Genomic DNA, 27981 nt, shown 5'->3' on the forward strand with positions numbered 1-27981 from the left:
AGAGAGAGAGAGAGAGAGAGAGAGAGAGAGAGGATAGGCATTGACTGGGATGGATAGTAGCAGGATTGGAGTGGTTGAAGGAGGTCAGGCTCCGAGCTCGTGACTCAGATACAAAGCAGATCTCACAGTAACTAAGTCTGACCCAACAGGATGAGATGGCAAGATGGATCGGCCTTGCAAAGGATTATTTTAATCATGTCAGTTGGAGTTAAGAGATCAAGTATACAGACAAAGTGTATAGGATGTGCACCCTGCTCTCCCCTCCCTGCACTCTATCTTCCCTATTCCCCACATGGAAGCTGCAGGAAGGTCTGGTAGTGAAAGGTAAGAAAGTGGTCTGTCATTCTGAGTTAGGAGATCAGGCCATACAGGCAAAGGATAAAGTATCAACCCCCCATATCTTAACTGTCTACACAGCACATGGTGAGTGCACTTACAGTGGGGAAAAAAAGTATTTAGTCAGCCACCAATTGTGCAAGTTCTCCCACTTAAAAAGATGAGAGAGGCCTGTAATTTTCATCACAGGTACACGTCAACTATGACAGACAAAATTAGAAAAAAAATTCCAGAAAATCACATTGTAGGATTTTTTATGAATTTATTGGCATATGATGGTGGAAAATAAGTATTTGGTCAATAACAAAAGTTTCTCAATACTTTGTTATATACCCTTTGTTGGCAATGACACAGGTCAAACGTTTTCTGTAAGTCTTCACAAGGTTTTCACACACTGTTGCTGGTATTTTGGCCCATTCCTCCATGCAGATCTCCTCTAGAGCAGTGATGTTTTTGGGGCTGTCGCTGGGCAACACAGACTTTCAACTCCCTCCAAAGATTTTCTATGGGGTTGAGATCTGGAGACTGGCTAGGCCACTCCAGGACCTTGAAATGCTTCTTACGAAGCCACTCCTTCGTTGCCCGGGCGGTGTGTTTGGGATCATTGTCATGCTGAAAGACCCAGCCACGTTTCATCTTCAATGCCCTTGCTGATGGAAGGAGGGTTTCACTCAAAATCTCACGATACATGGCCCCATTCATTCTTTCCTTTACACGGATCAGTCGTCCTGGTCCCTTTGCAGAAAAACAGCCCCAAAGCATGATGTTTCCAACCCCATGCTTCACAGTAGGTATGGTGTTCTTTGGCTGCAACTCAGCATTCTTTGTCCTCCAAACATGACGAGTTGAGTTTTTACCAAAAAAGTTATATTTTGGTTTCATCTGACCATATGACATTCTCCCAATCCTCTTCTGGATCATCCAAATGCACTTCAGACGGGCCTGGACATGTACTGGCTTAAGCAGGGGGACACGTCTCGCACTGCAGGATTTGAGTCCCTGGCGGCGTAGTGTGTTACTGATGGTTGGCTTTGTTACTTTGGTCCCAGCTCTCAGCAGGTCATTCACTAGGTCCCCCCGTGTGGTTCTGGGATTTTTGCTCACCGTTCTTGTGATCATTTTGACCCCACGGGGTGAGATCTTGCATGGAGCCCCAGATCGAGGGAGATTATCAGTGGTCTTGTATGTCTTCCATTTCCTAATAATTGCTCCCACAGTTGATTTCTTCAAACCAAGCTGCTTACCTGTTGCAGATTCAGTCTTCCCAGCCTGGTGCAGGTCTACAATTTTGTTTTTGGTGTCCTTTGACAGCTCTTTGGTCTTGGCCATTGTGAAGTTTGGAGTGTGACTGTTTGAGGTTGTGGACAGGTGTCTTTTATACTGATAACAAGTTCAAACAGGTGCCATTAATACAGGTAACGAGTGGAGGACAGAGGAGCCTCTTAAAGAAGAAGTTACAGGTCTGTGAGAGCCAGAAATCTTGCTTGTTTGTAGGTGACCAAATACTTATTTTCCACCATAATTTGCAAATAAATTCATTAAAAATCCTACAATGGGATTTTCTGGATTTTTTTTTCTCAATTTGTCTGTCATAGTTGACGTGTACCTATGATGAAAATTACAGGCCTCTCTCATCTTTTTAAGTGGGAGAACTTGCACAATTGGTGGCTGACTAAATACTTTTTTGCCCCACTGTATAGTGGAGAAAGGTCTGGTAAAGTGGGTGAGTAGGCTACTCACAGTATGTTTGGCTGAATAAGCTACTGACACTCTGCACTTGTGACAGGGAGGTGAATGAGAGTTGCCTAGCCACCCAGACTCCTTGCTCTGGCCAAATGCTACGCCACGCCCACAGATACTAGTTTCTTCCCCTCAATGAGTCTGGATCTGAGTACCTCCCCGACCCTGATTGGTCCAGAAATAGGTTGGGCCAGAGCCAGAGCACACGTGGGTAAAGCGACGGTTTGAAAATTCGTCATTGGCTTTGATACTCTGATTGGTTAGAGACTATCAAATCGCTGATGACTTTGTTTTGTACAACTTCCTCGTACCCCTCGTCACCACAAACGACTTCAATGACGGCAGTCTCAGACTAAAGTATGTAGCGAACGACAGAGCAGCTAGAAGGAGAGGCCAACAGTGATGTAAACTACAGCGATGCTGAGAGACAGGCTCTGTTCCAATATCCACTCAAGCATACTGTACCACTTGGACCAGCTCATTGGCCTTGTGGTTAAAGTGTCCGCCCCAAGATTGGGAGTTGGATCCCGGGCCGGGTCATACCAAAGACTGTAAAGATGGGACCCAAATTGTCTCTTTTTGGCACTCAGCATTAAGGAGATAGATTGGGGGTAAGGCGCTGCGATAGACTAGCGTCCTGTCCAGGGGGTGTACTTGTACATCAAGCTGCCTCTCACCACAGAAACAGAAGAACTGCTCCTATGAGCCATTCTGGCCAAGGTACTACCTGTACTGTACCATTTAGGGTTCTATTTTCGGCTGGCATTAAGGCGACGCTAGTGTCAAACGCATGTTAGTTTGCAATTTTGTAATGTAAAAACAATTCACCTGTCTAATATCAGCTCGCTTGCGCTCAGATGGGCGGGGTGGAAATATTTGAGGAGTGTCCTTAAAAACATGTTCAAAAGTGCTAATTTCAGGCAGCCCTGAGAGGGATATTTAAGATCAACCAAAAGCTGGTTTTAGCAGTGACGCAGTTGGTTATGGCATGAATTTTGACAGCGGAAACACAGCCTATCCAGCCGTGACGCACACTGCCCATATGCGCACGGAACAAGAGTAGCCTAATGTGCTTTTGGTGCCGGTATACTTCGTATTTAGAAACATAAAAAACTAATGTTTATTCCCATTTTGTTTTATTTGATTAAAAACCAAGCATAGCCTGCCCTCCTCTTAATTAAAGCTTTTTTTTTCTTCTGCCCAATGCAATCGCAAAGTAGTCAAGACTGTCGATAAAGAGTTTGGCTCCTGAAACCGCTTGGAAATAAATCTTAATCACCAAAGCTTTATTAAAATGTCAAGTTTGAGAGGAGTAAAACAGTGAGCTGACATTCCCTTTTTATCTATGTATTGTAGGCAGGCCCACATTATTTTAGCCATGCAGGTCCCATTTTGGATGTGCGTAAAACCCTCCATAGTCTGCGATTTTAATATTATATGCCCACGCAGAGAAATGATGGTGCCTGTAAGTGTGACGTAGCCTATTTAAAACAAGCTGTTTCGTTTAGTTTAGAATTTGATTAAATTATTCATTCTTATAGGCCTTATCTATAATGAATTTAATCTTGCTTATTGACAATGTTTGGCATGTCCATGCTCAGCCATAATGCAATTTACAGTAGGCCTAGACACTATATCAGTGTGAATGCTATTGAAGCCATGCAATTACTTAGAACAATGTGGACTGAAAATAGGATAAAGTTCACCTATTTAGCAAATATGGGATAGGTCTAGATTTTGTTATTTTGTTTCTGTAAGCCATTTAACAAACTATAACGGACTAACATTGGAATTGGAGTTGATTCCAAGGCAATACATAAATTACCGTAAATACACAACTTGAAGCAACCACATATTTCGCCATGGAGCACGTTTTGATTGGCCAGTGAGGGGCCAAGCCTCGACACAGTAACAACTTCTTTATTCATCAAAACCCAGCCCTTTCGCGCCAACGCCAGCAAGTGCACCGATAATTGCGATAGTGAAAATAGCTAAAATATTTTTGACACACCCCTGAACCTATAGCGCTACCGCCTGAGCTTAGATTTACCATTGCGTTCATTTCGTTAAAATAGAGCCCTTAGAATGAAGCAATGCATTTTTCAAGTTTCAAGTTTTAATGTCACATGCACAAGTACAGTGAAATGCCTTTCTTGCAAACTCAAAACCCGACAATACAACAATGCAACTGGGCATGCATTGTTTGGTTTACTACAGTAGTATTGATATTGGGACATAGCCAGTTTTGAGGGAGGGAGGGTGTGGCTATTGATGGACTTTCATCCCTTCTGTCAAAGCTATACGACGGTGACAGGCTGTTGGTTGGTTGGGCCACCTTTTTCACCATGTTTGTCACCCATGAGGGTCCAGGGTGTGTTTTCTGAGAGGAGAGGAGTGGAACGATGGAAAGGAGCGGTCAGTAGGAGGAAGAGCGCTGGTTCTTTTCAACCCCCGGCGCTGAGAGTAGAGGAGGAATACAGAGAGGTCAGGGAAGTGAGAGAGGGTGAAGAGAGATGGAGGGAAGGATGGAGTGAGGGAGGGAAGATGTGTGTCATGTAGGACGAGGCAGAGCACGCTGCGGGAGAGAGAAACTCTCATTCTGTATTCGTATGACTTTTTTACTGCTTTCTTTATTTCATGACAAGCTCCAATTCTATTTGTATGTTTATGCCTCCCAGTTATCTTCTGACAAAAGAGTAATCTCTCTTCAAATGATAGGGTTGAGGAAATTGTACAGTCTCCTTTTTAGGCCATCGGCAAGACATGTAAACACAATGTAAGACCCCTTAGAGAGAGAGAGAGAGAGAGAGAGAGAGAGAGAGAGAGAGAGAGAGAGAGAGAGAGACAGAGACAGAGGACAGAGAGAGAGAGAGAGAGCGGCTTGGGAGGCTGAGGAGACAAACAAAGACACACATATACACACACACACACACACACAAACACACTGAGGGTACTCTCCCCATCCACTCTTTCTGTATTAAAACTCAGATAAATGTAAGTGTGATAACGATATCGATTCCACTTCAGGGACATTTGTTTTTGTTTACTAATAAAACAATGCTGTGCTCTGGTTTTAAACACAGCAACACCCATATCCATTCATCATACCCATTCATTATGTTCTAGACAGTGTACACAGTGATCTGGGCCTGGTCTGCCTGCCCTGTGCTGGATGGAGATTGGGTCTGGAACGGCGGGACACGGACAAACCTCTACCTTATCTCCCACCGCCAGACAGCAGTGATTGGGGCTGAGACGCCCCCCTATTCCCCCAGTCCCGGTTGACCTGGCTCACCCATGCTCCTTGTTTTCTTTGTGTTAATAAAGTGGTCAGATAAGCCCCGGCTTTCATCTCATTACAAGCTCTGAGAACAACGCCCCATCGCTCTCCGCTCCACATTAAATGAACAAAATATGCAAATGGTTTCTTCCACTGTTCCTTTAGAGAGAGGGCTGGGAAAGAATTAAGCAGGAGGAGGAGATGGAAGAATTTGTCTGGTATTATTAAATACGTATTTTTTTTTCATAAGGGACTTGGGCATAAGAAAGCGCCAATGCACTGTTTATTGTTTGGTAGCTTTGTAAATGGATGGTCTGATTGGTTGCACACTAGACTGAACAGGAGTTCACAGAGACAGAATACAGTGTGTGTATGTATCTGTGTGTGTTTGTAAACCAGCGCAGACAGAATAATACAATCGACTGCCTGCCCCGTGGATGGCGTTGCGTGTCATTCCTGATTTTTCACTACTTCTGATTCATTACTGCTCCTGCAGCCATGGCTAAAAGAGCAGAAACAAATAAAACCTTCCCCTCCCGGGTCTGACCCTGAGAGGAGAAGGGACGGAGAGGGAGAAGAGAAAGAGAGGGAGAATGTGAGATGTGAGAAAGAGATCGAGAGAAGGAGAGAGAGAGAGAGAGAGAGAGAGAGCAGTAATGAGAGAGATAGAGGGAGGAAGGGATCAAAAGCAAAAGAGGAGGGAGGGATGGAGAGAGTGAGTGAGACAGGGGATGAGAGACCAGAGTTAAAGAGAGGAAGGGAGCTTTTGTAAGTGCATCACGCTCTGATAACAGTAGAAGAATAAGGCCAGGGCTCCCTAGTCCATTCTCTTTGTGTGCTGTGTGTTAGACAGGCTTTCAGCATTAGCTGATGCCTCCAACAGAGTAGTTTACTACCCTGCTACTGTACCCTATGGGCCTCACGCAGACAGAATATGGTGTGTGTGTGTGTGTGTGTGTGTGTGTGTGTGTGTGTGTGTGTGTGTGTGTGTGTGCTACCCTGCTACCGTATCCTCTGGGCTTGACAGCACCATTGTTATGGTATGACTTCCATGGCCCAGACTCTGGATAAGGAAGAGGGCCTGATTTCTGAGGCTGCCTGTCCAGTTCTTTTGTACTCCACATAATAAAAAGAGGGAACGAAAGGGGAAAAGGAAAAAGAAAGAGAGAAAGGAAAGAGAACTGGGCATCTAAGACAAATGGATGGGTGATTCTGAGTCTGCGTCTACATCCCAAATGGCACACTATTCCCCTTATAGTGCACTACTTTTGACCAGGGCCCATAGCGCTCTGGTCAAATGAAGTGTACTATATAGAAAATAGGGTGTAATTTGGGATGCAAACAGAGCCTCTGATAATTGGGCTAAGGACATTCTAATGCCTCATTAAATGGGCAGCATGTGACCTTTTAATGAGATTATACCAGGGGAGGCACTTGTGGTGCAATTATTCCCCCCTGCTTTTCACAATGGTGATCCCCTCCATCCCTCCACCCTTTTAATATATATATTTTTTTCTCTCTCTCTCTCTCTCTCTCTCTCTCTCTCTCTCTCTCTCTCTCTCTCTCTCTCTCTCGATCTTCCCATCTTTCTCTCTCTCTGCCTCTCTCTCCATATCCTCTCTCTATTTCTCTCTCTTCCCATTTTTCTCTCTCTCTGCCTCTCTCTCTCTTTCTTTTTTGTCATCATTCCATATCCTCAGCGTCTGCTCTTATTATGATGTCACTCTGGAACCTGCCAGTGGCCAATGAGTGGCTGGGGGCGGCCATTACCCTGCTGCCTGTAGTTCTGTCTCTGTCTGTGACAGACTGAGTCTGCATCCCAAATGGTACCCAATTGCCTATTGCCAGACTGACAGAGGCATTGATGGAGGCTCATCAAACCATAGAGGAGCTGGGAGAAATACAATATTAGGGATAGTTAAGTGGGAGGGCTGGGGGAAAGGGAGGGGGATGCTATACAGTAATTGTGATTAGAAGTAATTAGACTGTTTTATAGGATGGCTTGTAAGCAGAGATAATACTCACACAGGGCACCATTTATGTAGGGTGTTGTCCTATTTGCATTGAACAAGCCTTGTTTATATTTTACGGGTAGTTATTTAGTTAGGACTTGAATCTGGTACGAAATGCCAATAATCAATCAGAATCAAATGAGACATTCCCTCTCATCTCCTACTGCAAACAACTCTAAGATGATTTCAATATTTGTCTGTTGATTAGATCTTGTTTGGAAATTCTAAACTACTGTAGTAACATAATATTGGACTGCATATCCATATTTGATGTTATTTTATATAATTACTTGCTTTATCAAAGATGTGCTCTGTAAAGTCAAAGATGTCCAACAAAGCCAGAATTACAATGAGTGACATTGTAATTCATGCAATAAAATAACATGTAAAACAGTTACTACTTTGAATTGAACTACTTAAAAACACCAGTAGGGCTGTCTTTGTTAAGACTGTAGGTTTAAGACTGTAGGACTGTCTTTGTTAAGACTGTAGGTTTAAGACTGTAGGACTGTCTTTGTTAAGACTATAGGTTTAAGACTGTAGGGCTGTCTTTGTTAAGACTGTAGGTTTAAGACTGTAGGACTGTCTTTGTTAAGACTGTAGGTTTAAGACTGTAGGGCTGTCTTTGTTAAGACTGTAGGTTTAAGACTGTAGGGCTGTCTTTGTTAAGACTGTAGGTTTAAGACTGTATGACTGTCTTTGTTAAGACTGTAGGGCTGTCTTTGTTAAGACTGTAGGTTTAAGACTGTAGGACTGTCTTTGTTAAGACTGTAGGTTTAAGACTGTAGGGCTGTCTTTGTTAAGACTGTAGGTTTAAGACTGTATGACTGTCCTTGTTAAGACTGTAGGGCTGTCTTTGTTAAGACTGTAGGTTTAAGACTGTAGGACTGTCTTTGTTAAGACTGTAGGTTTAAGACAGTAGGGCTGTCTTTGTTAAGACTGTAGGTTTAAGACTGTTGGGCTGTCTTTGTTAAGACTGTAGGTTTAAGACTGTAGGGCTGTCTTTGTTAAGACTGTAGTTTAAAACTGTAGGACTGTCTTTGTTAAGACTGTAGGTTTAAGACTGTAGGGCTGTCTTTGTAGACTATGACTGTCTTTGTTAAGACTGTAGGTTTAAGACTGTAGGGCTGTCTTTGTTAAGACTGTAGGTTTAAAACTGTAGGACTGTCTTTGTTAAGACTGTAGGTTTAAGACTGTAGGGCTGTCTTTGTTAAGACTGTAGGTTTATAATAATATATCACCATCATATGTTCAGCATTTTTTCTGTTAGATGTGAAATACAAGGTTATGTAATTACTAGACACGCAACAAGTTCTTCTTATCTCTCTCCCACTCCTCTTCCCTCCCTCATTGTTTTAGTTACGTTTAAATTCATTTGGGTGGTTTATCAGTGGTTCTTTGAGACACAGAGTCAATCAAGTGCTGACTATGGTAAAGTGGCACAAAATCAAATTAAGCATATTTTTTTATTGCAATGACTTTGCAAAACTTTATTTGGAAAGTTACATTAATTTAAAATGAAAAAAGTAAATAAACAGGACTGTTCATTTAGTTTTGGAGATGGAGGAAATGTCAATCATGTTTGTGTGTGCATAACATGTGTCTAGTCTGTGTGAATGAAGTCTATAAAAATACCTTCTGAATAAGATGTGTCTGTGTCTGTGTGAATGAAGTCTATAAAAATACCTTCTGAATAAGATGTGTCTGTGTCTGCATTCACCATACACTTATGTGTAATTATTGACCATGGCTAAATCAATAATTTCAATTGGAATTAAGCTGTAGCCACACATGCTATGTTTAACCAATTCAAAGTAGTAACTGTTTTACATGTTATTTAATTGCATGTCATTCCAATATAGTGGTTAGGAAATAAAACAAAAAAGTATAACTGCTGACAAGTATTTAATTTAGACTTCACTGATATGGACCCTTAACAATTATGTCCTTATTTAGATAATAACAATGACATGATTGCCATCTAGCTGTTGTTGTTATACCACTGAAACAAATGGTAATACATGGATTAAAGTAAAATAATATATTTTCATTGTAAAATATTGGCTTCAGTCCGATTGCAGATTTAGACAGCCAATTGATTCTAGACTCTTGACTCAAAGACATTCCGGAGGAGTTCTTGAATAAACGTATTTCTCTCGTTTCTCTCTGTGAGTTTAATCTGCTGTTGAGAAATATCGTTGGTCAGTGAATGATTGTAATTACTCTTCTCCTTACACCAAATGAAAACCTGCGGCTCTGAATTCATTAGAGATCTAACCAACCTTCAATTAAATGAATCCACTTCCTTCTAGAAGTCTCTCTGTGCAACGATGAATCTTCAGAATCTTTTTTTGTAGTTATGTTTTTTGGGCTAAAGCCACAAAAGGGCTGTCTCAGAGACTAACAAGGTATATCTATCTATCTGTTCAAATATCCTAAAGATTTACAGTATTAATGTGTGTGTGGGTATGTGTCTTTGCGTGCACGTGTACATACAGTATGAATGTGTGTGTGTGTGTTTCTGTCTGTCTGTGTGTTTCTGTCTGTCTGTGTGTTTCTGTCTGTCTGTGTGCCTGTCTGTCTGTGTGTTTCTGTCTGTCTGTGTGTTTCTGTCTGTCTGTGTGTTTCTGTCTGTCTGTGTGTTTCTGTCTGTCTGTGTGCCTGTCTGTCTGTGTGCCTGTCCGTCTATGTGTATGTGGAACAGTGAGTCTCTCTATTGCACAGCTAAGATCTTATAGCAACCATAGAGCCAGTCAGTCTATTAACCATGTGGTGTATTCTGTGTTCCTCCATGTTCACTGCATGTCACAAGACATTCATTTCCCCCCGTCTACCTGAGGCGAGGAGTGATGAGCGAATCTGTCCCCAGCCATAAAAACCCTCTTTAGTGTGGGTGAAAGCACTGGGCCGCCTGAAAAGGTCAACGAACATTACAGAAGGAGGAGAGGTGGGAGAGACAGGTTGAAATCTTCTCTGGTTTATACTCATGCCAAGATGGTTGAGTTAGACTCAGGTGATCCTGATCCTATGGGCTAGGCCCCTCCCCTATGGCTCCTCACATTGGACTGCTACGAAGAATTCCGGAAGTGGATTCTTAATCCTCAAAATCCGTGGTGATGTCAAATATTAGCAATATATTAGCGATATATTAGCGATAGCGATATTACTGTGCCAACGTAGATGTTCTATTTTCTACCAAGATTGCAAAACAATTTGTATGTTGATGTAGTGCCCATCGGTTATGAATGTTTCAACCGCTGTGTTGAGAAATCGTATTTTTACCATCAGTTTCTGTTTCAAAGAGCACCAAAACCTACACTAACCATGAGCCTCATGGTCTGCATCGTCCAATCACAGAGCAGATACAAGTCACGTGATCTGTTAGCGAACACATGACGTGCCATCACGTGTTCGCTAACAGATCACGTGACTTGTATATGCTTTGTGATTGGACGATATAGCAGCTATCAAGTGCCATCATGTGTTCTCCAACAGACCACATTACTTGTATCTGCTCTGTGATTGGACAATACAGACAGCAATGCTGTATGGGATGTACACAGTGTTGTACCCCTGACTTTGTTTTCAGCATAAACATTTCAACAACATGTTGGTTATCGTGGTTTCAAGCATTAAATAGCTAAAAAAAAAATCTGGGGTGAACCATTCATTCAAAATATTAGAAATCGCTTTTTAAAAAACGGTGGTATCTAAAAATGAGTGGGCGTGTCAGTTCCTGAAACCATAACCACGGAAAGAGGGAAGCGGCCTGTTGCAGCCCTATACGAGGCAAGGGCTGCATTCCAAACACGTAAAAGACACCTCCTCTCCCCTCAGCCCTCAAATTAAGTGGACACTTCTGATGACGCATCATGACGTATGATGAGTTGACACTTGCAGAGCAAGGGCGAGGGAAGAATGAATAAATTTTAAATGGACCGCACTTGGCCAGAAATGTGTCACTCGTTCGTCCCACGGTTGTGTTTTCAGTCATTATGGAACCACCGGTAGCTGTTGTGTGTGCTTTATATGCGCTACAGTCAATTATGATTGCATTTCATATCTTGGCTAGAAGACAACGCATCCGCAGACATCGAATACTAGCCATCCGACGATATCAGGTAAATCGAAAATTACAATGTATAAGTGTGATGTCAGGGAAAGTTGTATGCGCTAGCTAACGTTTCCAAAAGCTAACCAAACAAAAACATTATTACTTTTACAATACGTGTTTGTGCCGTCATGTGCATTAGTAGCACAATTTCTAACTTATTTACATTCATTTTTATTTACACTTGTATGTTGACTTCTCCATATTGATGTTGGTTTTAAGTTTTGGCTGACTTTTCTTAGCGGATGTACAATCATCGCGAATTGAATTATGCGGCGTTTCAGGCCCCGGAGTGAACAAAATTGTACACTTGCAAACTCGATCACAAACGAGGGCTGAGGGCCTTACGTTGCCAACTTCCCTTGTTTGGCTAATTGTTTGGACCAACGGCAAAGATGGCCGCGGGGATTCTCCCAAGGGCATAAGGCGAGGGTAAGTGGAGGAGGGTGTCTTTTACGTGTTTGAAACGCAGCCAAGCTCCTTCCATATGAGCAAGGCCCCTTCCCCATTACTCAAGCCCCTCCCCTTGTCTTAGACCCCACCCCTATAAATGAGTTCCCTCCTTCAAAGGCTCTTTGAAGGAGAACTGTCATGACAGATAGTGGGTAATATGTTCATATTATATCTTATACATCTTATATCATAAGAATACAGTGAAAATGTTTGCCGTTGCAGGCAAACATTGATGATCATTGAGTCTCCCTTCATGATGTTTGTCCAGAGGATAGACATTAATCCTTACAGGAACTGATATCACAGGAAGTGACATGCCCGTTCCAATATTTCAATCGATATGTCAATTAATGGATCTTAAGAACAAATATCCTCTGGATTCATTTTACTGTTACATTTGTTTATAGTAGACCATTTTGCAAAACAATCTCCAAAGAAACTGGCATACTTGGCCATAACTGCAGCAACAGAGATATGGCATGGCTGGCCCTTTTAATTATGGCGTGTGGGGCCATCTGTGGTGCCATCTGTAAATTATGGAATGTGTTGCCATTTTAATTAGAGCATATTTTGCGTATGTTAGCTGTCAGTCAACTGCGCAAAGTTTAACCGAAACTAACCTAGATGGTTGAAATTAGGAATTCATTCAGAGATTTAGGCATTAGGGTTAAGTTTAGGCATTGATTCCAAGTGGTTAAGGTAAGCGCTAAGGTTTGGGATATGGTTCAAACAGAACAATTACAAAACAAGTGCCTGGCACTGGGATTGAACCTGCAAGCCTCTGAGCTGTTTAAGATAGATGCTAATAGACGCTCGCGTTGCCCCTAGTGGACAGTAGGAAATTGTCATGGAAATAAAATGCCACCCCATGCCATAGTTTCACCATTTAAAATATGCCTAAATACGCCATAATTAACTAGAATTTGGCCTGACATTTCAATTTGCTGTCTTGACTTACTTCAGTTAAAGCTACTGGTGTTCCTAGGTAACAAAACATTTTCACTTCCTGGTTAGAGTAACCTATATGACAAACGCTGTCACATATAACGAGACATGTTAAATAATTCACCTGACTTGGATCCTCTGTAGCCTTTGTCAAAGCCTTTTTAGCAGTTCAAATGTTGTGAATTCAAGACCCCCAAGCGTTGACATTTAAAGCCTTCTCAACCAGACAGTCATCGTTCTACTGACATGTTGACATTTGAAAGGATACTGTCTCGAAAACCAGATGATATTATCATAAGAAAGAAGCACAGTATATATAAGACACACCAACCAACAAAACAACATCATTTCATACACCATTTTAAAATAGCCAATATTTAACCTCAACATCAACCTTTCCTGACAACAGTTGCCCTTCTTCGTCATTTCAAGTACAGGTACATTGACTGTGGTAAAGAGCACTGAGAGCAGAGAAGATGCTGGATAGGTAATAAGGCTTGGGTGTCTTACCTGTGGGATAGCGCTCTATGACAGGTAGGTCATCCACCTGTAGTGTAGCATTACCGCCACTCCGCGTAAACTTCACTATATGGTACTTTCCATCATTTACAAACTTTGCTGTCTCCTCGATATTTATGTCGTCCGTTCCGACATTAAATATAACTGCAATGTTTCCTTTTTCCTGTTGAGACAAAGGAGAAAGAGCAAATAAGGTTTTAGAGATGAGAAGGAAGTCAATTTTGTATAATCCAGAGCAGGTGTTTGGTTGCTTTATAAAGAATAGCAATGTGTAAGAGTCATCGTGTTTGTGTAGTGATGATGATGATGACGAGGATGCTGGTGATGATGATGATGACCACATCCAGGCGGTGCCACACAACCTTAGATACCTTCTGATTATGTTTACATAATGAAAGGAAATAGTAATCTAATCAAATCAAATCTGAGACTTAACAAGGAAGTACATCTCAAAATAATGCAGCCTGACTCGATTTCCTTGTCAATATAAATATAGTTATCAATTTGAATCAAGTGATACAACAACGTCCACAATCAATATTTATTTATGTTTAGTCACTGATATCAGGTTCTAACCAAACAATACAAATATGAGTAGGCTACATATTGGTTAGATAATGCAAGTTATTCAGTGGGGTGAGCAATGTTTTCTCCAAAAGTCTACGTTGAAAGACTACATTGTCCATGGTGTGTTTTTTTTTACTAAACCACCTTTATTTTATGACCGACAAGATTCAATGACACTCAGACACATTTTTTACTGAGCGTACTCTTTTCATATCAGGATTACTATTTTGCCTTTGGGATAATGAGAGAGACCATCTGTGTATTGCTGTGTGCCCCAAAGCACCGTTTAAAACTACATCTCCTCATCAGTTTAACCATCCGTGCTTTAGAATCCAATGAGAAGGTGGGAATCTATTTTCAGAGCAGATTGTATGTGACATTCAGATCCTGAGTAAATCGCCCAATGATACTGATTCAATCAGTGTTTCACATCAAACGAGAATAAACCAAATGGAATCACATAATTCAAGTGTTTCACATCAAACAAGAATGAACCAAATGGAATCAAATAATGAAATAGTGTCTGTCTGTTCCATGCCCCCTACACAGGTCAGGCACCTGTAGGAATGAGCTCTAGTTACATTATTGAAGGGTCTTAGCTCCCAGTCATGTAACCAGGAATGCTTTATGTGTCACGCCCTGGCTCTGGGGACTCTTAAATGTTGAGCCAGGGTGTGGAGTTTCTATGTTGTATTTTCTATGTTGTGTTTTCTAGATCGTGTGGATCTATGTTGGCCAGGGTGGTTCCCAATCAGAGGCAGCTGTAACTCGTTGTCTCTGATTGGGGACCATACTTAGGCAGCCTGTTTGGCACTAGTCAGGGTGGGATCTTGTTCTGTATAGGTTTGTTTTGTGTAACCTAGGACTTCACGTATCGTTTGTTTGTTGTTTTGTTCGTGTGTTAAGGACTTAAATAAAATGTACGCTTATCACGCTGCGCCTTGGTCCGTCTCATCAGTAAATGATTGTGACATTATGTGATATGTTGGCACAGGCAGGCTCTCTCTCTCTCTCTCAAATTCATGTTTTGTTATTAGTCATATGTACAGGATACACATGATATACACCATCCAATGAAATGCTTACTTGCAGGGTCCTTCTCGACAATGCAACAACAATAATACATAATAAAAAATAAGAATACAAACATAAAGTAAATGGCTCGGTAAAGTAAAAGTAAATATGAATACACCTCTCTCTCTATCTATCTATCTATCTATCTATCTATCTATCTATCTATCTATCTATCTATCTATCTATCTATCTATCTATCTATCCTATCTATCTATCTATCTATCTATCTATCTATCTATCTATCTATCTATCTATCTATCTATCTCTCTCTCTCTCTCTCTCTCTCTCTCTCTCTCTCTCTCTCTCTCTCTCTCTCTCTCTCTCTCTCTCTCTCTCTCTCTCTCTCTCTGTCTCTGTCTCTGTCTCTCTGTCTCTCTGTCTCTCTGTCTCTCTCTCTCTCTCTCTCTGTGCTGGTATGAAGGGAGCAGCTGGTTGGAGGATCAACCCGACAGCGCAGTACAGCAGCACACTGCATGAGATTATCCAGTCAGCATAGCCTCTCTCTCTATCTTTCTCAGCCCATCTCTCTCTCTCTCCCACACTCTCTCCCCCTTTCTCTCCTTCACTCTCTCTCTCTATCCCTCCTTCATACACACTCTCTCCCCCTCTCCCTCCCTCCCTCTCTCTCTCAGCCACCTCACTCTAACACAGAGTAAGTAGTGAGCACATCCCACAGCAAAAAGCTACTTCTAGCCAATTAAAAACATTTGCAGTGTGTCACACTAGATTACGGAAACTAGGACGGTCCTTTGGTTTATAAATGTAATTTCAAAGGAAGCCAAGCGCTAACACAAGATCGTATCAACTGATACCATTAAAGCTACAGTAATACAATCCCTCAATTAATGGTTATTTCAATTATTGGTATGTACCCTCTGCTATACACTGAAATAAGTGGTGGGGTCGTTTTTCAAATCACAGAAAGTAGTTTTAAACTGAAGGCTGACCCCCACTTCATGTATGGAGGAGAGGATGAAGGGGTGGAGGCAAGAGAGAGATGGAAGAATGATCTGGAGGGCGTGGAGGAGAGGAGTGGTGCTCGGCCTTAAGAGTAATCCTCTCCAGGAGGGAAATAGACCCCATGTGGCCTCTCCAGCATCACAGCGTGTGGTTGTGTGTGTGTCTGTGTGCGTGTGTGTGTGTGTTTGTTTGAGTGTGCATGTGTGTGTTTGCTTGTGTGTGTGTGTGTTTTGTGTGTGTACGTGTGTTCCAAGTTCACAGACATGGAGTTTCATGAACATAGCCCGGGGGCCTCACACAGGGAACATGGCTTCTCAGATGAGCTGGGTAGCATGGCCGGTTATATTGACACCAGAGCTGTGTATGAAATGGCACCCTACATACTGCACTACTTTTGGCCAGAGTCACTAAATAGGGAATAGGGGAACATTTTGGATGCATCCCAGGCCACTGCACTCCACAGTCAGCTGTGCATATACAGTTGAAGTCGGAAGTTTACATACACTTAGGTTGGAGTCATTAAAACTCGTTTTTCAACCACTCCACAAATGTCTTGTTAACAAACTATAGTTTTGGCAAGTCGGTTAGGACATCTACTTTGTGCATGACACAAGTAATTTTTCCAACAATTCTTTACAGACAGATTATTTCACTTATATTTCAATATATCACAATTCCAGTGGGTCAGAAGTTTATATACACAAAGTTGACGGTGCCTTTAAACAGCTTGGAAAATTCCAGAAAATGATGTCATGGCTTTAGAAGCTTCTGATAGGCTAATTGACATCATTTGAGTCAATTGGAGGCGTACCTGTGGATGTATTTCAAGGCATACCTTCAAACTCAGTGCCTCTTTGCTTGACATCATTGGAAAATCAAAAGAAATCAGCCAAGACCTCAGAAAAAAAATTGTAGACCTCCACAAGTCTGGTTCATCCTTGGGATTTCCAAACGCCTGAAGGTACCACGTTCATCTGTACAAACAATAGTATAAACATCATGGGACCACGCAGCCGTCATACCGCTCAGGAAGGAGACGCGTTCTGTCTCTGTCACGAGTGTCAGGGTAATGCGGTGGGTCGAAGTCAGGCGCAGGACACAGAACTCAATGAAAACGTACTTTAATAGCAAGTAAAGAAATAAATACTAATACCTCCACACAGGGAGGAGCAAACCCGTTCACCAAATGACACACGAAACGAAATAACAAACACGCACAAAACACAATGGGAGCCACCGGGTTAAATAGGGAAGGAGTAATTACACGATGGGAAACAGGTATGAAACAATCAGACAACAACAGGTAGAACATAGAAACATAGAACATAGATTGGCAGCAGCTAGTATTCCGGTGACGACGAACGCCGAAGCCTGCCCGAGCAAGGAGGAAGGGCAGCCTCGGCAGAATCCGTGACAGTCTTTTAGAGATGAACGTACTTTGGTGCGAAAAGTGCAAATCAATCCCAGAACAACAGCATAGGACCTTGTGAAGATGCTGGAGGAAACAGGAACAAAAGTATCTATATCCACAGTAAAACAAGTCCTATATCGACATAACCTGAAAGGCCGCTCAGCAAGGAAGAAGCCACTGCTCCAAAACTGCCATAAAAAAGCTAGACTACGGTTTGCAACTGCACATGGGGACAAAGATCGTACTTTTTTGAGAAATGTCCTCTGGTCTGATGAAACAAAAATAAAACTGTTTGGCCATAATGACCATCGTTATGTTTGGAGGAGAAAGGGGGTAGCTTGCAAGCCAAAGAACACCATCGCAAGTGTGAAGCACGGGGGTGGCAGCATCATGCTGTGGGGGTGCTTTGCTGCAGGAGGGACTGGTGCACTTCACAAAATAGATGGCATCATGAGGAAGGAAAATTATGTGGATATATTGAAGCAACATCTCAAGACATCAGTCAAGAAGTTAAAGCTTGGTCGCAAATGGGTGTTCCAAATGGACAATGACCCCAAGCAAACTTCCAATATTGTGGAAAAATGGGTTAAGGACAACAAAGTCAAGGTACTGGAGTGGCCATCACAAAGCCCTTACCTCAATCCTATAGAAAATCTGTGGGCAGAACTGAAAAAGCGTTCGCGAGCAAGGAGGCCTACAAACCTGACTCAGTTACACCAGCTCTGTCAGGAGGAATAGGCCAAAATTCACCCAACTTATTGTGGGAAGCTTGTGGAAGGCTACCCGAAACATTTGACCCAAGTTAAACAATTTAAAGGCAAAGCTACCAAATACTAATTGAGTGTATGTAAACTTCTGACCCACTGGGAATGTGATGAAAGTAATACAAGCTGAAATAAATAATTCTCTACTATTATTCTGACATTTCACATTCTTAAAATAAAGTGGTGATCCTAACTGACCTAAACAGGGAATCTTTACTAGGATTAAATGTCAGGAATTGTGAAAAACTGAGTTTAAATGTATTTGGCTAAGGTGTATGTAAACTTCTGACTTCAACTGTATACAGAGAGAGGGAAGGCTAACTCATGGTATGAATGCAACAGAAAAACGTATCCATACCTTGCATTCTCTGATAATGGAATTATTTTGTCTCTTTTAAGCAGATTTTTTGCAACGCTTGCAGTGTGTACTCCTTTTCTCAAGGACTCCTTCATAACATCTGACTGCAGTGACTGCACTATGTTGTGCTGAGCGGGCAACTACCTAGCTAGCTACTTTCAAGGACTGTCAAACGCATAACTAAAAAAGACACTAATTCATAACTTTATGGGGCCCTTACACCACATAAAAAAAATTAAAAAAACATAAAAACAGGTTTAGTAGAAGAGACGAAAGCAATTATAGTATTTTAATAGTCCTCCTTCAATCGCTGTTTAATGATCCCCAATGTCTCGTTAATGAATTCACTGCATTTAGTCAGAAATTGCCTTTTCAATGTTCTAAAGCAAAAATAACTAGTGTACTTTGAGAGGGAGGGGTAGGGGGCTTAGGGGCAAAGAGAGATGAAGTTAGAGAAGGGGGAGAGGGCGAAACAATGAGAATGAGAGAGAGAGAGAGAGAAAGAAAAGATCTCAAACCGAAAAAGATTTATCTCTCTCGCTCTCTCGCTCTCTCTCTCCTCTCTCCTCTCTCCTCTCTCTCTCTTTCTCTCTCTCTCTCTCTCTCTCTAGTGTACTACTTTTGACCAGGGACTAGATTGGAATACAGAATAGGTTGGAATTGGGAATAAGGTGCCATTTGGGACACAGTCCCAGTCCATTTACCCCCCTCCAGCCCTCTTACTGTACATACACACAGCCCTCTAACCCCCACCAGCTCCAGCCCTCCAAACCCAGCACTTCTATACCCTACTCCCCAGGATAGAGAGCTGTGTTCTGGGTAAGTGCTGAAAATACACACATATAACCGCACTGCCGGCGCACCCCAAGATCCAACCCTACCCATTGTGTGTGTGTCTGTGTGTGTGTACGTGTGTGTGTGTTTGTCACCACACACCGAAATCCAACCCATCCCAACCTGTGTGTGTGTGTGTGTGTGTGTGTGTGTGTGTGTGTGTGTGTGTGTGTGTGTGTGTGTGTGTGTGTGTGTGCTGCTTAATCCTGAGATCCAACCCTACCCAACCAGACAGTGAGCACGATGCATGCTAGCATGATTAATTGCCTATCAAGCTGAAATAGAGTTTAATTAACTGATGAGTTGATCCTACGGTTATTCTCCTCTCCTCCAATCTGTTTTCTCTCTTTTTTTTGGTTCTCATGTTCTCGTCGTTCCTCTCATGCAGCTGGAGGGTATGTGTGTGTGTGTGTGTGTGTTTGAGCGTGTGTGTGAGCGTGTGAGTGTGTGTGTGTGTGTGTGTGTTTGTGTGATACAGCAGTGCTCAACACCAGGGGCTGATGTCCTTAAAACATATCCCCCGTAACCAACTTCCCATCTGCACTGTGTTATTAATACTGCTGCTACTACATGACTAGAACAGCTGTAATACTGTAAAGTCTCCCTTGGAGGCGTGGGTTCGAATTCCACTTCGGACACCATTGTAGCACGAACCACAACCCCAAGAAAATTAACACTTATAAAGAATGTCTATAACACTGTCACTATATTACCATTGTTTCTGCCATACTGAACATAGTATACAGTACAGTACAATTATCGTCTTACCACTCTAGTCTACAGTCGTGGTCAAAAGTTTTGAGAATGACACAAGTATTGGTCTTCACAAAGTTTGCTGCTTCAGTGTTTTTAGATATTTTTGTCAGATGTTACTATGGTATACTGAAGTATAATTACAAGCATTCCATAAGTGTCAAAGGCTTTTATTGACAATTACATTAAGTTTATGCATAGAGTCAATATTTGCAGTGTTGACCCTTCTTTTTCAAGACCTCTGCAATCCGCCCTGGCACGCTGTCAATTAACTTCTGGGCCACGTCCTGACTGATGGCAGCCCATTCTTGCAAAATCAATGCTTGGAGTTTGTCAGAATTTGTGGGTTTTTGTTTGTCCACCCGCCTCTTGAGGATTGACCACAAGTTCTCAATGGGATTAAGGTCTGGGGAGTTTCCTGGCCATGGACCCAAAATGTCAATGTTTTTTTCCCCGAGCTACTTAGTTATCACTTTTGCCTTATGGCAAGGTGCTCCATCATGCTGGAAAAGGCATTGGTCACCAAACTGTTCTTGGATGGTTGGGAGAAGTTGCTCTTGAAGGATGTGTTGGTACCATTCTTTATTCATGGCTGTGTTCTTAGGCAAAATTGTGAGTGAGCACACTCCCTTGGCTGTGAAGCAACCCCACACATGAATGGTCTCAGGAAGCTTTACTGTTGGCATGACACAGGACTGATGGTAGCGCTCACCTTGTCTTCTCCGGACAAGCTTTTTTCCGGATGCCCCAAACAATCGGAAAGGGGATTCATCAAAGAAAATGACTTTACCCCAGTCCTCAGCAGTCCAATCCCTGTACCTTTTGCAGAATATCATTCTGTCCCTGATGTTTTTCCTGGAGAGAAGTGGCTTCCTCGCTGCCCTTCTTGACACCAGGCCATCCTCCAAAAGTCTTCGCCTCACTGTGCGTGCAGATGCACTCACACCTGCCTGCTGCCATTCCTGAGCAAGCTCTGCACTGGTGGTGCCCCGATCCCGCAGCTGAATCAACTTTAGGAGACGGCCCTGGCGCTTGCTGGACTTTCTTAGGCGCCCTGAAGCCTTCTTCACAACAATTGAACCTCTCTCCTTGAAGTTCTTGATGATCCCATAAATGGTTGATTTAGGTGCAATCTTACTAGCAGCAATATCCTTGCCTGTGAAGGCCTTTTTTGTGCAAAGCAATGATGACAGCACGTGTTTCCTTGCAGGTAACCATGGTTAACAGAGGAAGAACAATGATTTCAAGCACCACCCTCCTTTTAAAGCTTCCAGTCTGTTATTCTAACAATCAGCATGACAGAGTGATCTCCAGCCTTGTCCTCGTCAACACTCTCACCTGTGTTAACGAGAGAATCACTGACATGATGTCAGCTGGTCCTTTTGTTGCAGTGCTGAAATGCAGTGGAAATGTTTTTTGGGGATTAAGTTCATTTTTATGGCAAAGAGGTACTTTGCAATTAATTGCAATTAATCTGATCACTCTTCATAACATTCTAGAGTATATACAAATTGCCATCATAAAAACTGAGGCAGCAGACTTTGTGAAAATTAATATTTGTGTCATTCTCAAAACTTTTGACCACGACTGTATATTGCCAATACTGCTGTAGGTCTGTTACACAAGCTACAAGAAACATAACCTCAGATACCATGTAATGTATTCTGCATCATCTAGTTTAATTGACAACATATAATGAAGGGTGACATATATAATAGACTCAGATGAAATGCACTACAATCTTCCACTTTGAAAAGGCCTCAGGCAACAAACCATTGTACAATATCTAGTTACAATATCATTATATTGACATTGCCAAACAACCCCTGAGCATACATGTACAATGATCTCAACAACTCCCTGAATCATATAGTGGTTGCATTCCAAATGGCACCCAATTCTCCTATAGGGCTCTTGTCAAAAGTAGTGCACTATAAAGGGAATAGGGTACCATTTGGAACGTATATAGTATGCTTTCCTTTTTCCCACCAGAGTTGTGAAGAGAGGAATTTGTCAGCATATTTCTAATTAGGGAACTAAATCCTACCGAATATAAACATAACCAGCCAGTCCGTCTCTGTCTGTATCAGACACTCATTGGTAAATAATACCTTCATTAGTGTGTGTGTGTGTTTGTGTTTGTGTGTGTGTGTGTGTGTGTGTGAAGAGCCCTAAATATTGATTCATTGTTAATCTCCTTCAGGCCCATAACAGCAACAAAGCAAAGTGCAAACACAAATAGGCTTTGTGTCAGACTGACAAATAGTTCATACTTTTTTATTTGAGCAAGGTTATTCTCTCTCTCAGCCCAGGGAGAAAAGGAGAGGAAGAAGGAGAAAAGGAAGAAGTGTGAAGGGGTCTTTGAATCAATGAGAGAGAGAGAGAGAGAGAGAGAGAGAGAGAGAGAGAGAGAGAGAGAGAGAGAGAGAGAGAGAGAGAGAGAGAGAGAGAGAGAGAGATGGAGAGTGCAAGTGAGTCCCTGTCCAGATGATCTCCCTCTGTGGTGTAAAGTAGAGGATAGTTACCTAATGCTTTCTTTGTTTATGCGTCATACGTGTTGACAACCATTGTGCACCCTTCACATTTCATATTTCACCCGTCCGATTGTGTGTGCGTGTTGTGCATACTGTACATGCGTATTTGCCTGCATGTCTTTCCTAAAAGTGAATGCCTTAGTGGCTGGGCCAAGCACACTCCACTGTTTCACCTTGTATGTGTTAATTACCGCTGTTCTGACAGTAGCCTTTTTATAGCCAGGCCCATTAATGAAATTACACAGGTAATGGAATTATTCGGAGGGAGAAAATGATAATTCCTCTGATACACACACACACACACACACACACTGCAGTGGCTTCAATGTCCTCTATCTTCCTTTGATGTCATTCAAAGCCTGTCTTGTCTGTCTCGGCTTGAAGAAGAAGTGACCCAGCAAACTAAAATTGGTTCTGTGAACGTTCCCAGAACATTCATTAGTTTGCCCCAAAAGTTATAATAATACAAAAACTGTCCAGATGTGCTGATGATTATACAACGTTTGCATAAAACTTTCGCCTGAGCATTTTGCAGTAAGATAATTACTCCATTTGCCTTTACTTCGGCAAAGCTGTTTTAAAGGTCAGTAATTTCATCCAGCCCACTGCCCTGTACACTCATTAAAAGCACAAATCTGATGTCTTCTGCCCACAGTCTAACCAGCCGCGAAGCATGACGCGTCTGCCCTACCGTAAACTACTATACCTCAGGTTCTATAAGCACCACCTCCGGGGAGAGGACATTACCTGTGAGATCACTGTTGAACATCATCATCCTCCATGCCCCATCATCCTCTAACACCCATTATAAACAGCTGTGGTATATCAGACCGTATATCATGGGTATGACAAAACATGTATTTTTACTGCTCTAATTACGTTGGTAACCAGTTTATAATAGCAATAAAGCACCTCAGGGGTTTGTGGAATATGGCCAATATACCACGGCTAAGGGCTGTGTCCAGACACTCCACGTTGGGTCGTGCTTAAGAACAGCCCTTAGCCGTGGTATATTGGCCATATACCACACCTCCTCAGGCCTTATTGCTTAAACAGCCCCTTCATACATCCTGGAAGCACCAACCAATTAACCAATACTCCCTCCAGGGCTATGGTTGGCTAACCAACAGCACAGCGATGTCTGTGTCAGCACAGTAAGAGAAGATGGTCTGTCAGACTATGTTAGTCATCGTATAAGGAGCTCCTATAAACCAGGAGGCGAGGATGCCTGATGATGAAGTCCCCTACTCTCCCCTTCCATTTCCCTCTGCAGTCTTCATCCCCTAAGAGACTTAGCATAGCTGCTAGAGTGGTGCGATGTTGGTTGTTCAGTCCCCTCACCTTCCATCCTTCCCTTCCCTGCGTCTCCTTAGATCAAATCAAATCACATTTTATTTGTCACATGCGCCGAATACAACAGGTGTAGACCTTACCGTGAAATGCTTACTTTACGAGCCCTTAACCAACAATGCAGTTCAAGAAATAGAGTTAAGAAAATATTTACTAAATAAACTAAAGTAAAAAAAAAAAATTACAAGAACGAGGCTATATACAGGGGGTACAGGTACCGAGTCAATGTGCGGGGGTACAGGTTAGTAGAGGTCATTTGTACATGTAGGTAGGGGTAAACTGACTATGCATAGATAATAAACAGTGAGTAGCAGCAGTGTAAAAACAATGTAAATAGTCCGGGTGGCGATTTCATTAACTGTTCAGCAGTCTTATGGCTTCGGGGTAGAAGCTGTTAAGGAGCCTTTTGGACCTAGACTTGGCGCTCCGGTACCGCTTGCCATGTAGTAGCAGAGAGAACAGTCTATGACTTGGGTGACTGGCGTCTTTGACACATTTTTGGGCTTTCCTCTGACATCGCCTAGTATATAGGTCCTGGATGGCAGGAAGCTTGGCCCCAGTGATGTACTGGGTCGTACGCACTACCCTCTGTAGCGCCTTACGGTCGGATGACGAACAGTTGCCATACCAGGCTGTGATGCAACCGGTCAGGATGCTCTCGATGGTGCAGCTGTAGAACGTTTTGAGGATCTGGGGACCCATGCCAAATCTTTTCAGTCTCCTGAGGGAGAAAAGGTGTTGTCATGCCCTCTTCACGACTGTCTTGGTGTGTTTGGACAATGATAGTTTGTTGGTGATGAGGACACCAAGGAACTTGAAACTCTCAACCCACTCCACTACAGCCCCGTCGATGTGAATGGGGGCGTGTTCGGCCCTCCTTTTCCTGTAGTCCACGATCAGCTCCTTTGTCTTGCTCATGTTGATGGAGAGGTTGTCCTGGCACCACACTGCCAGGTCTCTGACCTCCTCCGTATAGGCTGTCTCATCGTTTCGGTGATCAGGCCTACCACTGTTGTGTCATCAGCAAACTTAATGATGGTGTTGGAGTGTTGCTTGGCCACGCAGTCGGGGGTGAACAGGGAGTACAGGAGGGGACTAAGCACGCACCCCTGAAGGGCTCCCGTGTTGAGGATCAGCGTGGCAGATGTGTTGTTGCCTACCCTTACCACCTGGGTTGGCGGCCCGTCAGGAAGTCCAGGATCCAGTTGCAGAAGGAGGTGTTTAGTCCCAGGGTCCTTAGCATAGTGATGAACTTTGTAGGCACTATGGTGATGAACGCTGAGCTCTAGTCAATGAACAGCACTCTCACATAGGTGTCCCTTTGTTCCAGGTGGGAAAGGGCAGTGTGGAGTGCGATTGAGAGTTTGCTTGCTAGCATAGCAGATAAAGTGGTGAAAGAGAGAGAGAGAGAGAGAGAGAGAGAGAGAGAGAGAGAGAGAGAGAGAGAGAGAGAGAGAGAGAGAGAGAGAGAGAGAGAGAGAGAGGATGAAGAGTGTGAGAGCTGCTGGATAACGGCATATTTCAAAATAGACAAGCCGCCATGTTTCTAAAAATGAAATTTTCTGTGTTTCTTCACCTTTATTCTCTCTCTCTCTCTCTCTCTCTCTCTCTCTCTCTCTCTCTCTCACACACACACACACTCTCACACACTCTCTCTGTCTATCTCTTTCTCCATCCCTTGTGTGATGAATTTCATCAAAAGAGGTCAATAGATATCTGAAATCTTGTTCACTTCTCACTGAAATAAATCCATTTTGGTTTCGGTGCCACTCTCCCCTCCCTCTCCTCTTGTCTGTCTGGTGGAGCCAACCATCTCTGATACACACGCCCACACGCAGGCACGCACACACACACATACACACATGCACAGAGACACACACACAGAGACACACACACACAGAGACACACACATAGAAGCAGAGACACAAACACACTTCCACCAACCACTTCTTCCTTCATAAGGAATGATTCCCAGCCCGGCTCTCAGCCGTCCGGATGGAGAGAGAAGGTCAACAGTAATAAAGTGTACAGAGTGCAGACTGATAACTCCTCTGTAAACAATCCTGAAATAAAAAGCAGAGCCCGGTCTGACAGAGCCATAGACAGAGCCATAGAGCTGGGCTTGGCCTCTCCCACACTGCTTCTCTATAGAGACACATGGCCTGACCAGGCAGGTCAATATTTCTATCATTTTTCTGCTTTATCTTGTTCTGTTGTTTACCGTTGTGAAGGCCTAGTAGAGGACTGAATTTATGCAATCCCAATAATCTATAATGTATATAAATATTTGTGAGACTCGTTGATGATACTGAATTTCTTGAATTTGAGCTAAGAAACAAAATCCAGCTTGGTATTATCCGCTATTTAGGAACCGGCAACGACAGGGACATTTATAACAGGACGTCACCTGTTTGAGATAACATATTATTCACATTATCCCTCGCTATGGGGTGGTAGCCTGTGATATTCAACGGTAGGTGGTGGGTTGTGTGTGTGTGTGTGTGTGTGTGTGTGTGGCGGTTGGTTGGTAGAGTGTTAGTCTCACCACTAGGGTGACCACATGCCCCAGATTGTACGGGACAGTCCAGCATTTTGGCCCTCTGTTCCGCATCCCGCAACCACCAAAGAATGTCCCGCATTTGTTTAAATATTTGTCATAATATTTCGATTTCACATAGTAGGATAGTCTAGCATGCTGTGCGCACCTATCTATTAATGCACTGCTGGCTTGCTTTCCCCACGAATGAGTGTCTAAGTGTGAGTGAGTGACAGAATTTCTGTGAGTTTCTATGGAAACTATGATGCTGCCTCTGCATTGCTCGCTGCAGTTGCATCAGCTTACATTTTTGGCGCGCTTTCCCAAGTAGTCTAAACATAAATACGACCAGTGGCTCAATCGGGCTAGCTTGCTAACCTCGCTATAGCTAAACTGGTAATAATAATAATAATAATATGCCATTTAGCAGACGCTTTTATCCAAAGCGACTTAGAGTCATGTGTGCATAAATTTTTACGTATGGGTGGTCCCGGGGATCAAACCCACTACCCTGGCATTACAAGCGCCATGCTCTACCAATTGAGCTACAGAGGACCATGGCTAACTCAGAAATGGATGGAGGAGCTAAAAAGGCCTCACACCGTAACTGAGGTACTGCCATCTGCTGGATTACTAGGGGATTGCACCATTTATTACAAAAGGTGGTTCACAAAGGCAGTGATCTTCATCCAGCAGAGCTATGTCGCCATTTGAACAAGATCCATTAACCTGCACACATCTTTTTGTAATTATGTCCACTGCAAAATCGTCCCCTTGTCTCGCATTTGGGCTTTTTAGATGTGGTCACCTACTTACCACCCACAGCTGGTGTCATGCTGGCTGTTCTAGGTAATAATGAAGACAGACACAGAGACAGAGACAGAGACAGAGACAGAGACAGAGACAGAGACAGAGACAGAGACAGAGACAGAGACAGAGACACAGACAGACACACAGACACACACAGACAGCCAGACACAGCAGACACACAGACACAGACAGACACACAGACACAGACAGACACACAGACACAGCAGACACAGACAGACACACAGACACAGACAGACACACAGACACAGACACATGCAGACAGACTCACAGACACACAGACACAGACAGACACACACACACACACACACACACACACACACACACACACTTCAGTGGCTTCAATTTCCTCTATCTTCCTTTGATGTCATTCAAAGCATTTCTTGTCTGTCCTTCGGCTTGAAGAAGAAGTGATACAGTATACTGATGCTGTGCTGACAGAGGGTTATTCTACACATGATTCACTATGACACAGCACAATCACACTCTAATTGGCCACATGAACACTTGAATGTTGAGTCCCAAATAGCACCCTATTCCCTTTATAGTGCAGAACTATTGTTAATGGATCAATTCAAAAGTAGTGCACTTCATAGGGAATAAGGTGGCATTTCGG

The 27981-nt window shown here is 42.9% G+C and overlaps 1 protein-coding gene across 13 annotated transcripts in view; it reads right to left on the reverse strand.

Moving 5' to 3' along the window:
• Nucleotides 1-27981, reverse strand: part of LOC121547681 (neurexin-1a) — a 558882-nt gene that overhangs the window by 76268 nt on the left and 454633 nt on the right. For all 13 annotated transcript variants that reach the window (XM_041859073.2, XM_041859072.2, XM_041859069.2 and 10 more), the window contains one exon: nt 13388-13559. In XM_041859073.2, the coding sequence (XP_041715007.2) occupies nt 13388-13559 (172 nt within the window). The remainder of the gene's footprint in view (nt 1-13387; nt 13560-27981) is intronic.

This window comes from Coregonus clupeaformis, chromosome 31, assembly GCF_020615455.1.
Source record: "Coregonus clupeaformis isolate EN_2021a chromosome 31, ASM2061545v1, whole genome shotgun sequence".
NCBI lineage: Eukaryota > Metazoa > Chordata > Actinopteri > Salmoniformes > Salmonidae > Coregonus > Coregonus clupeaformis.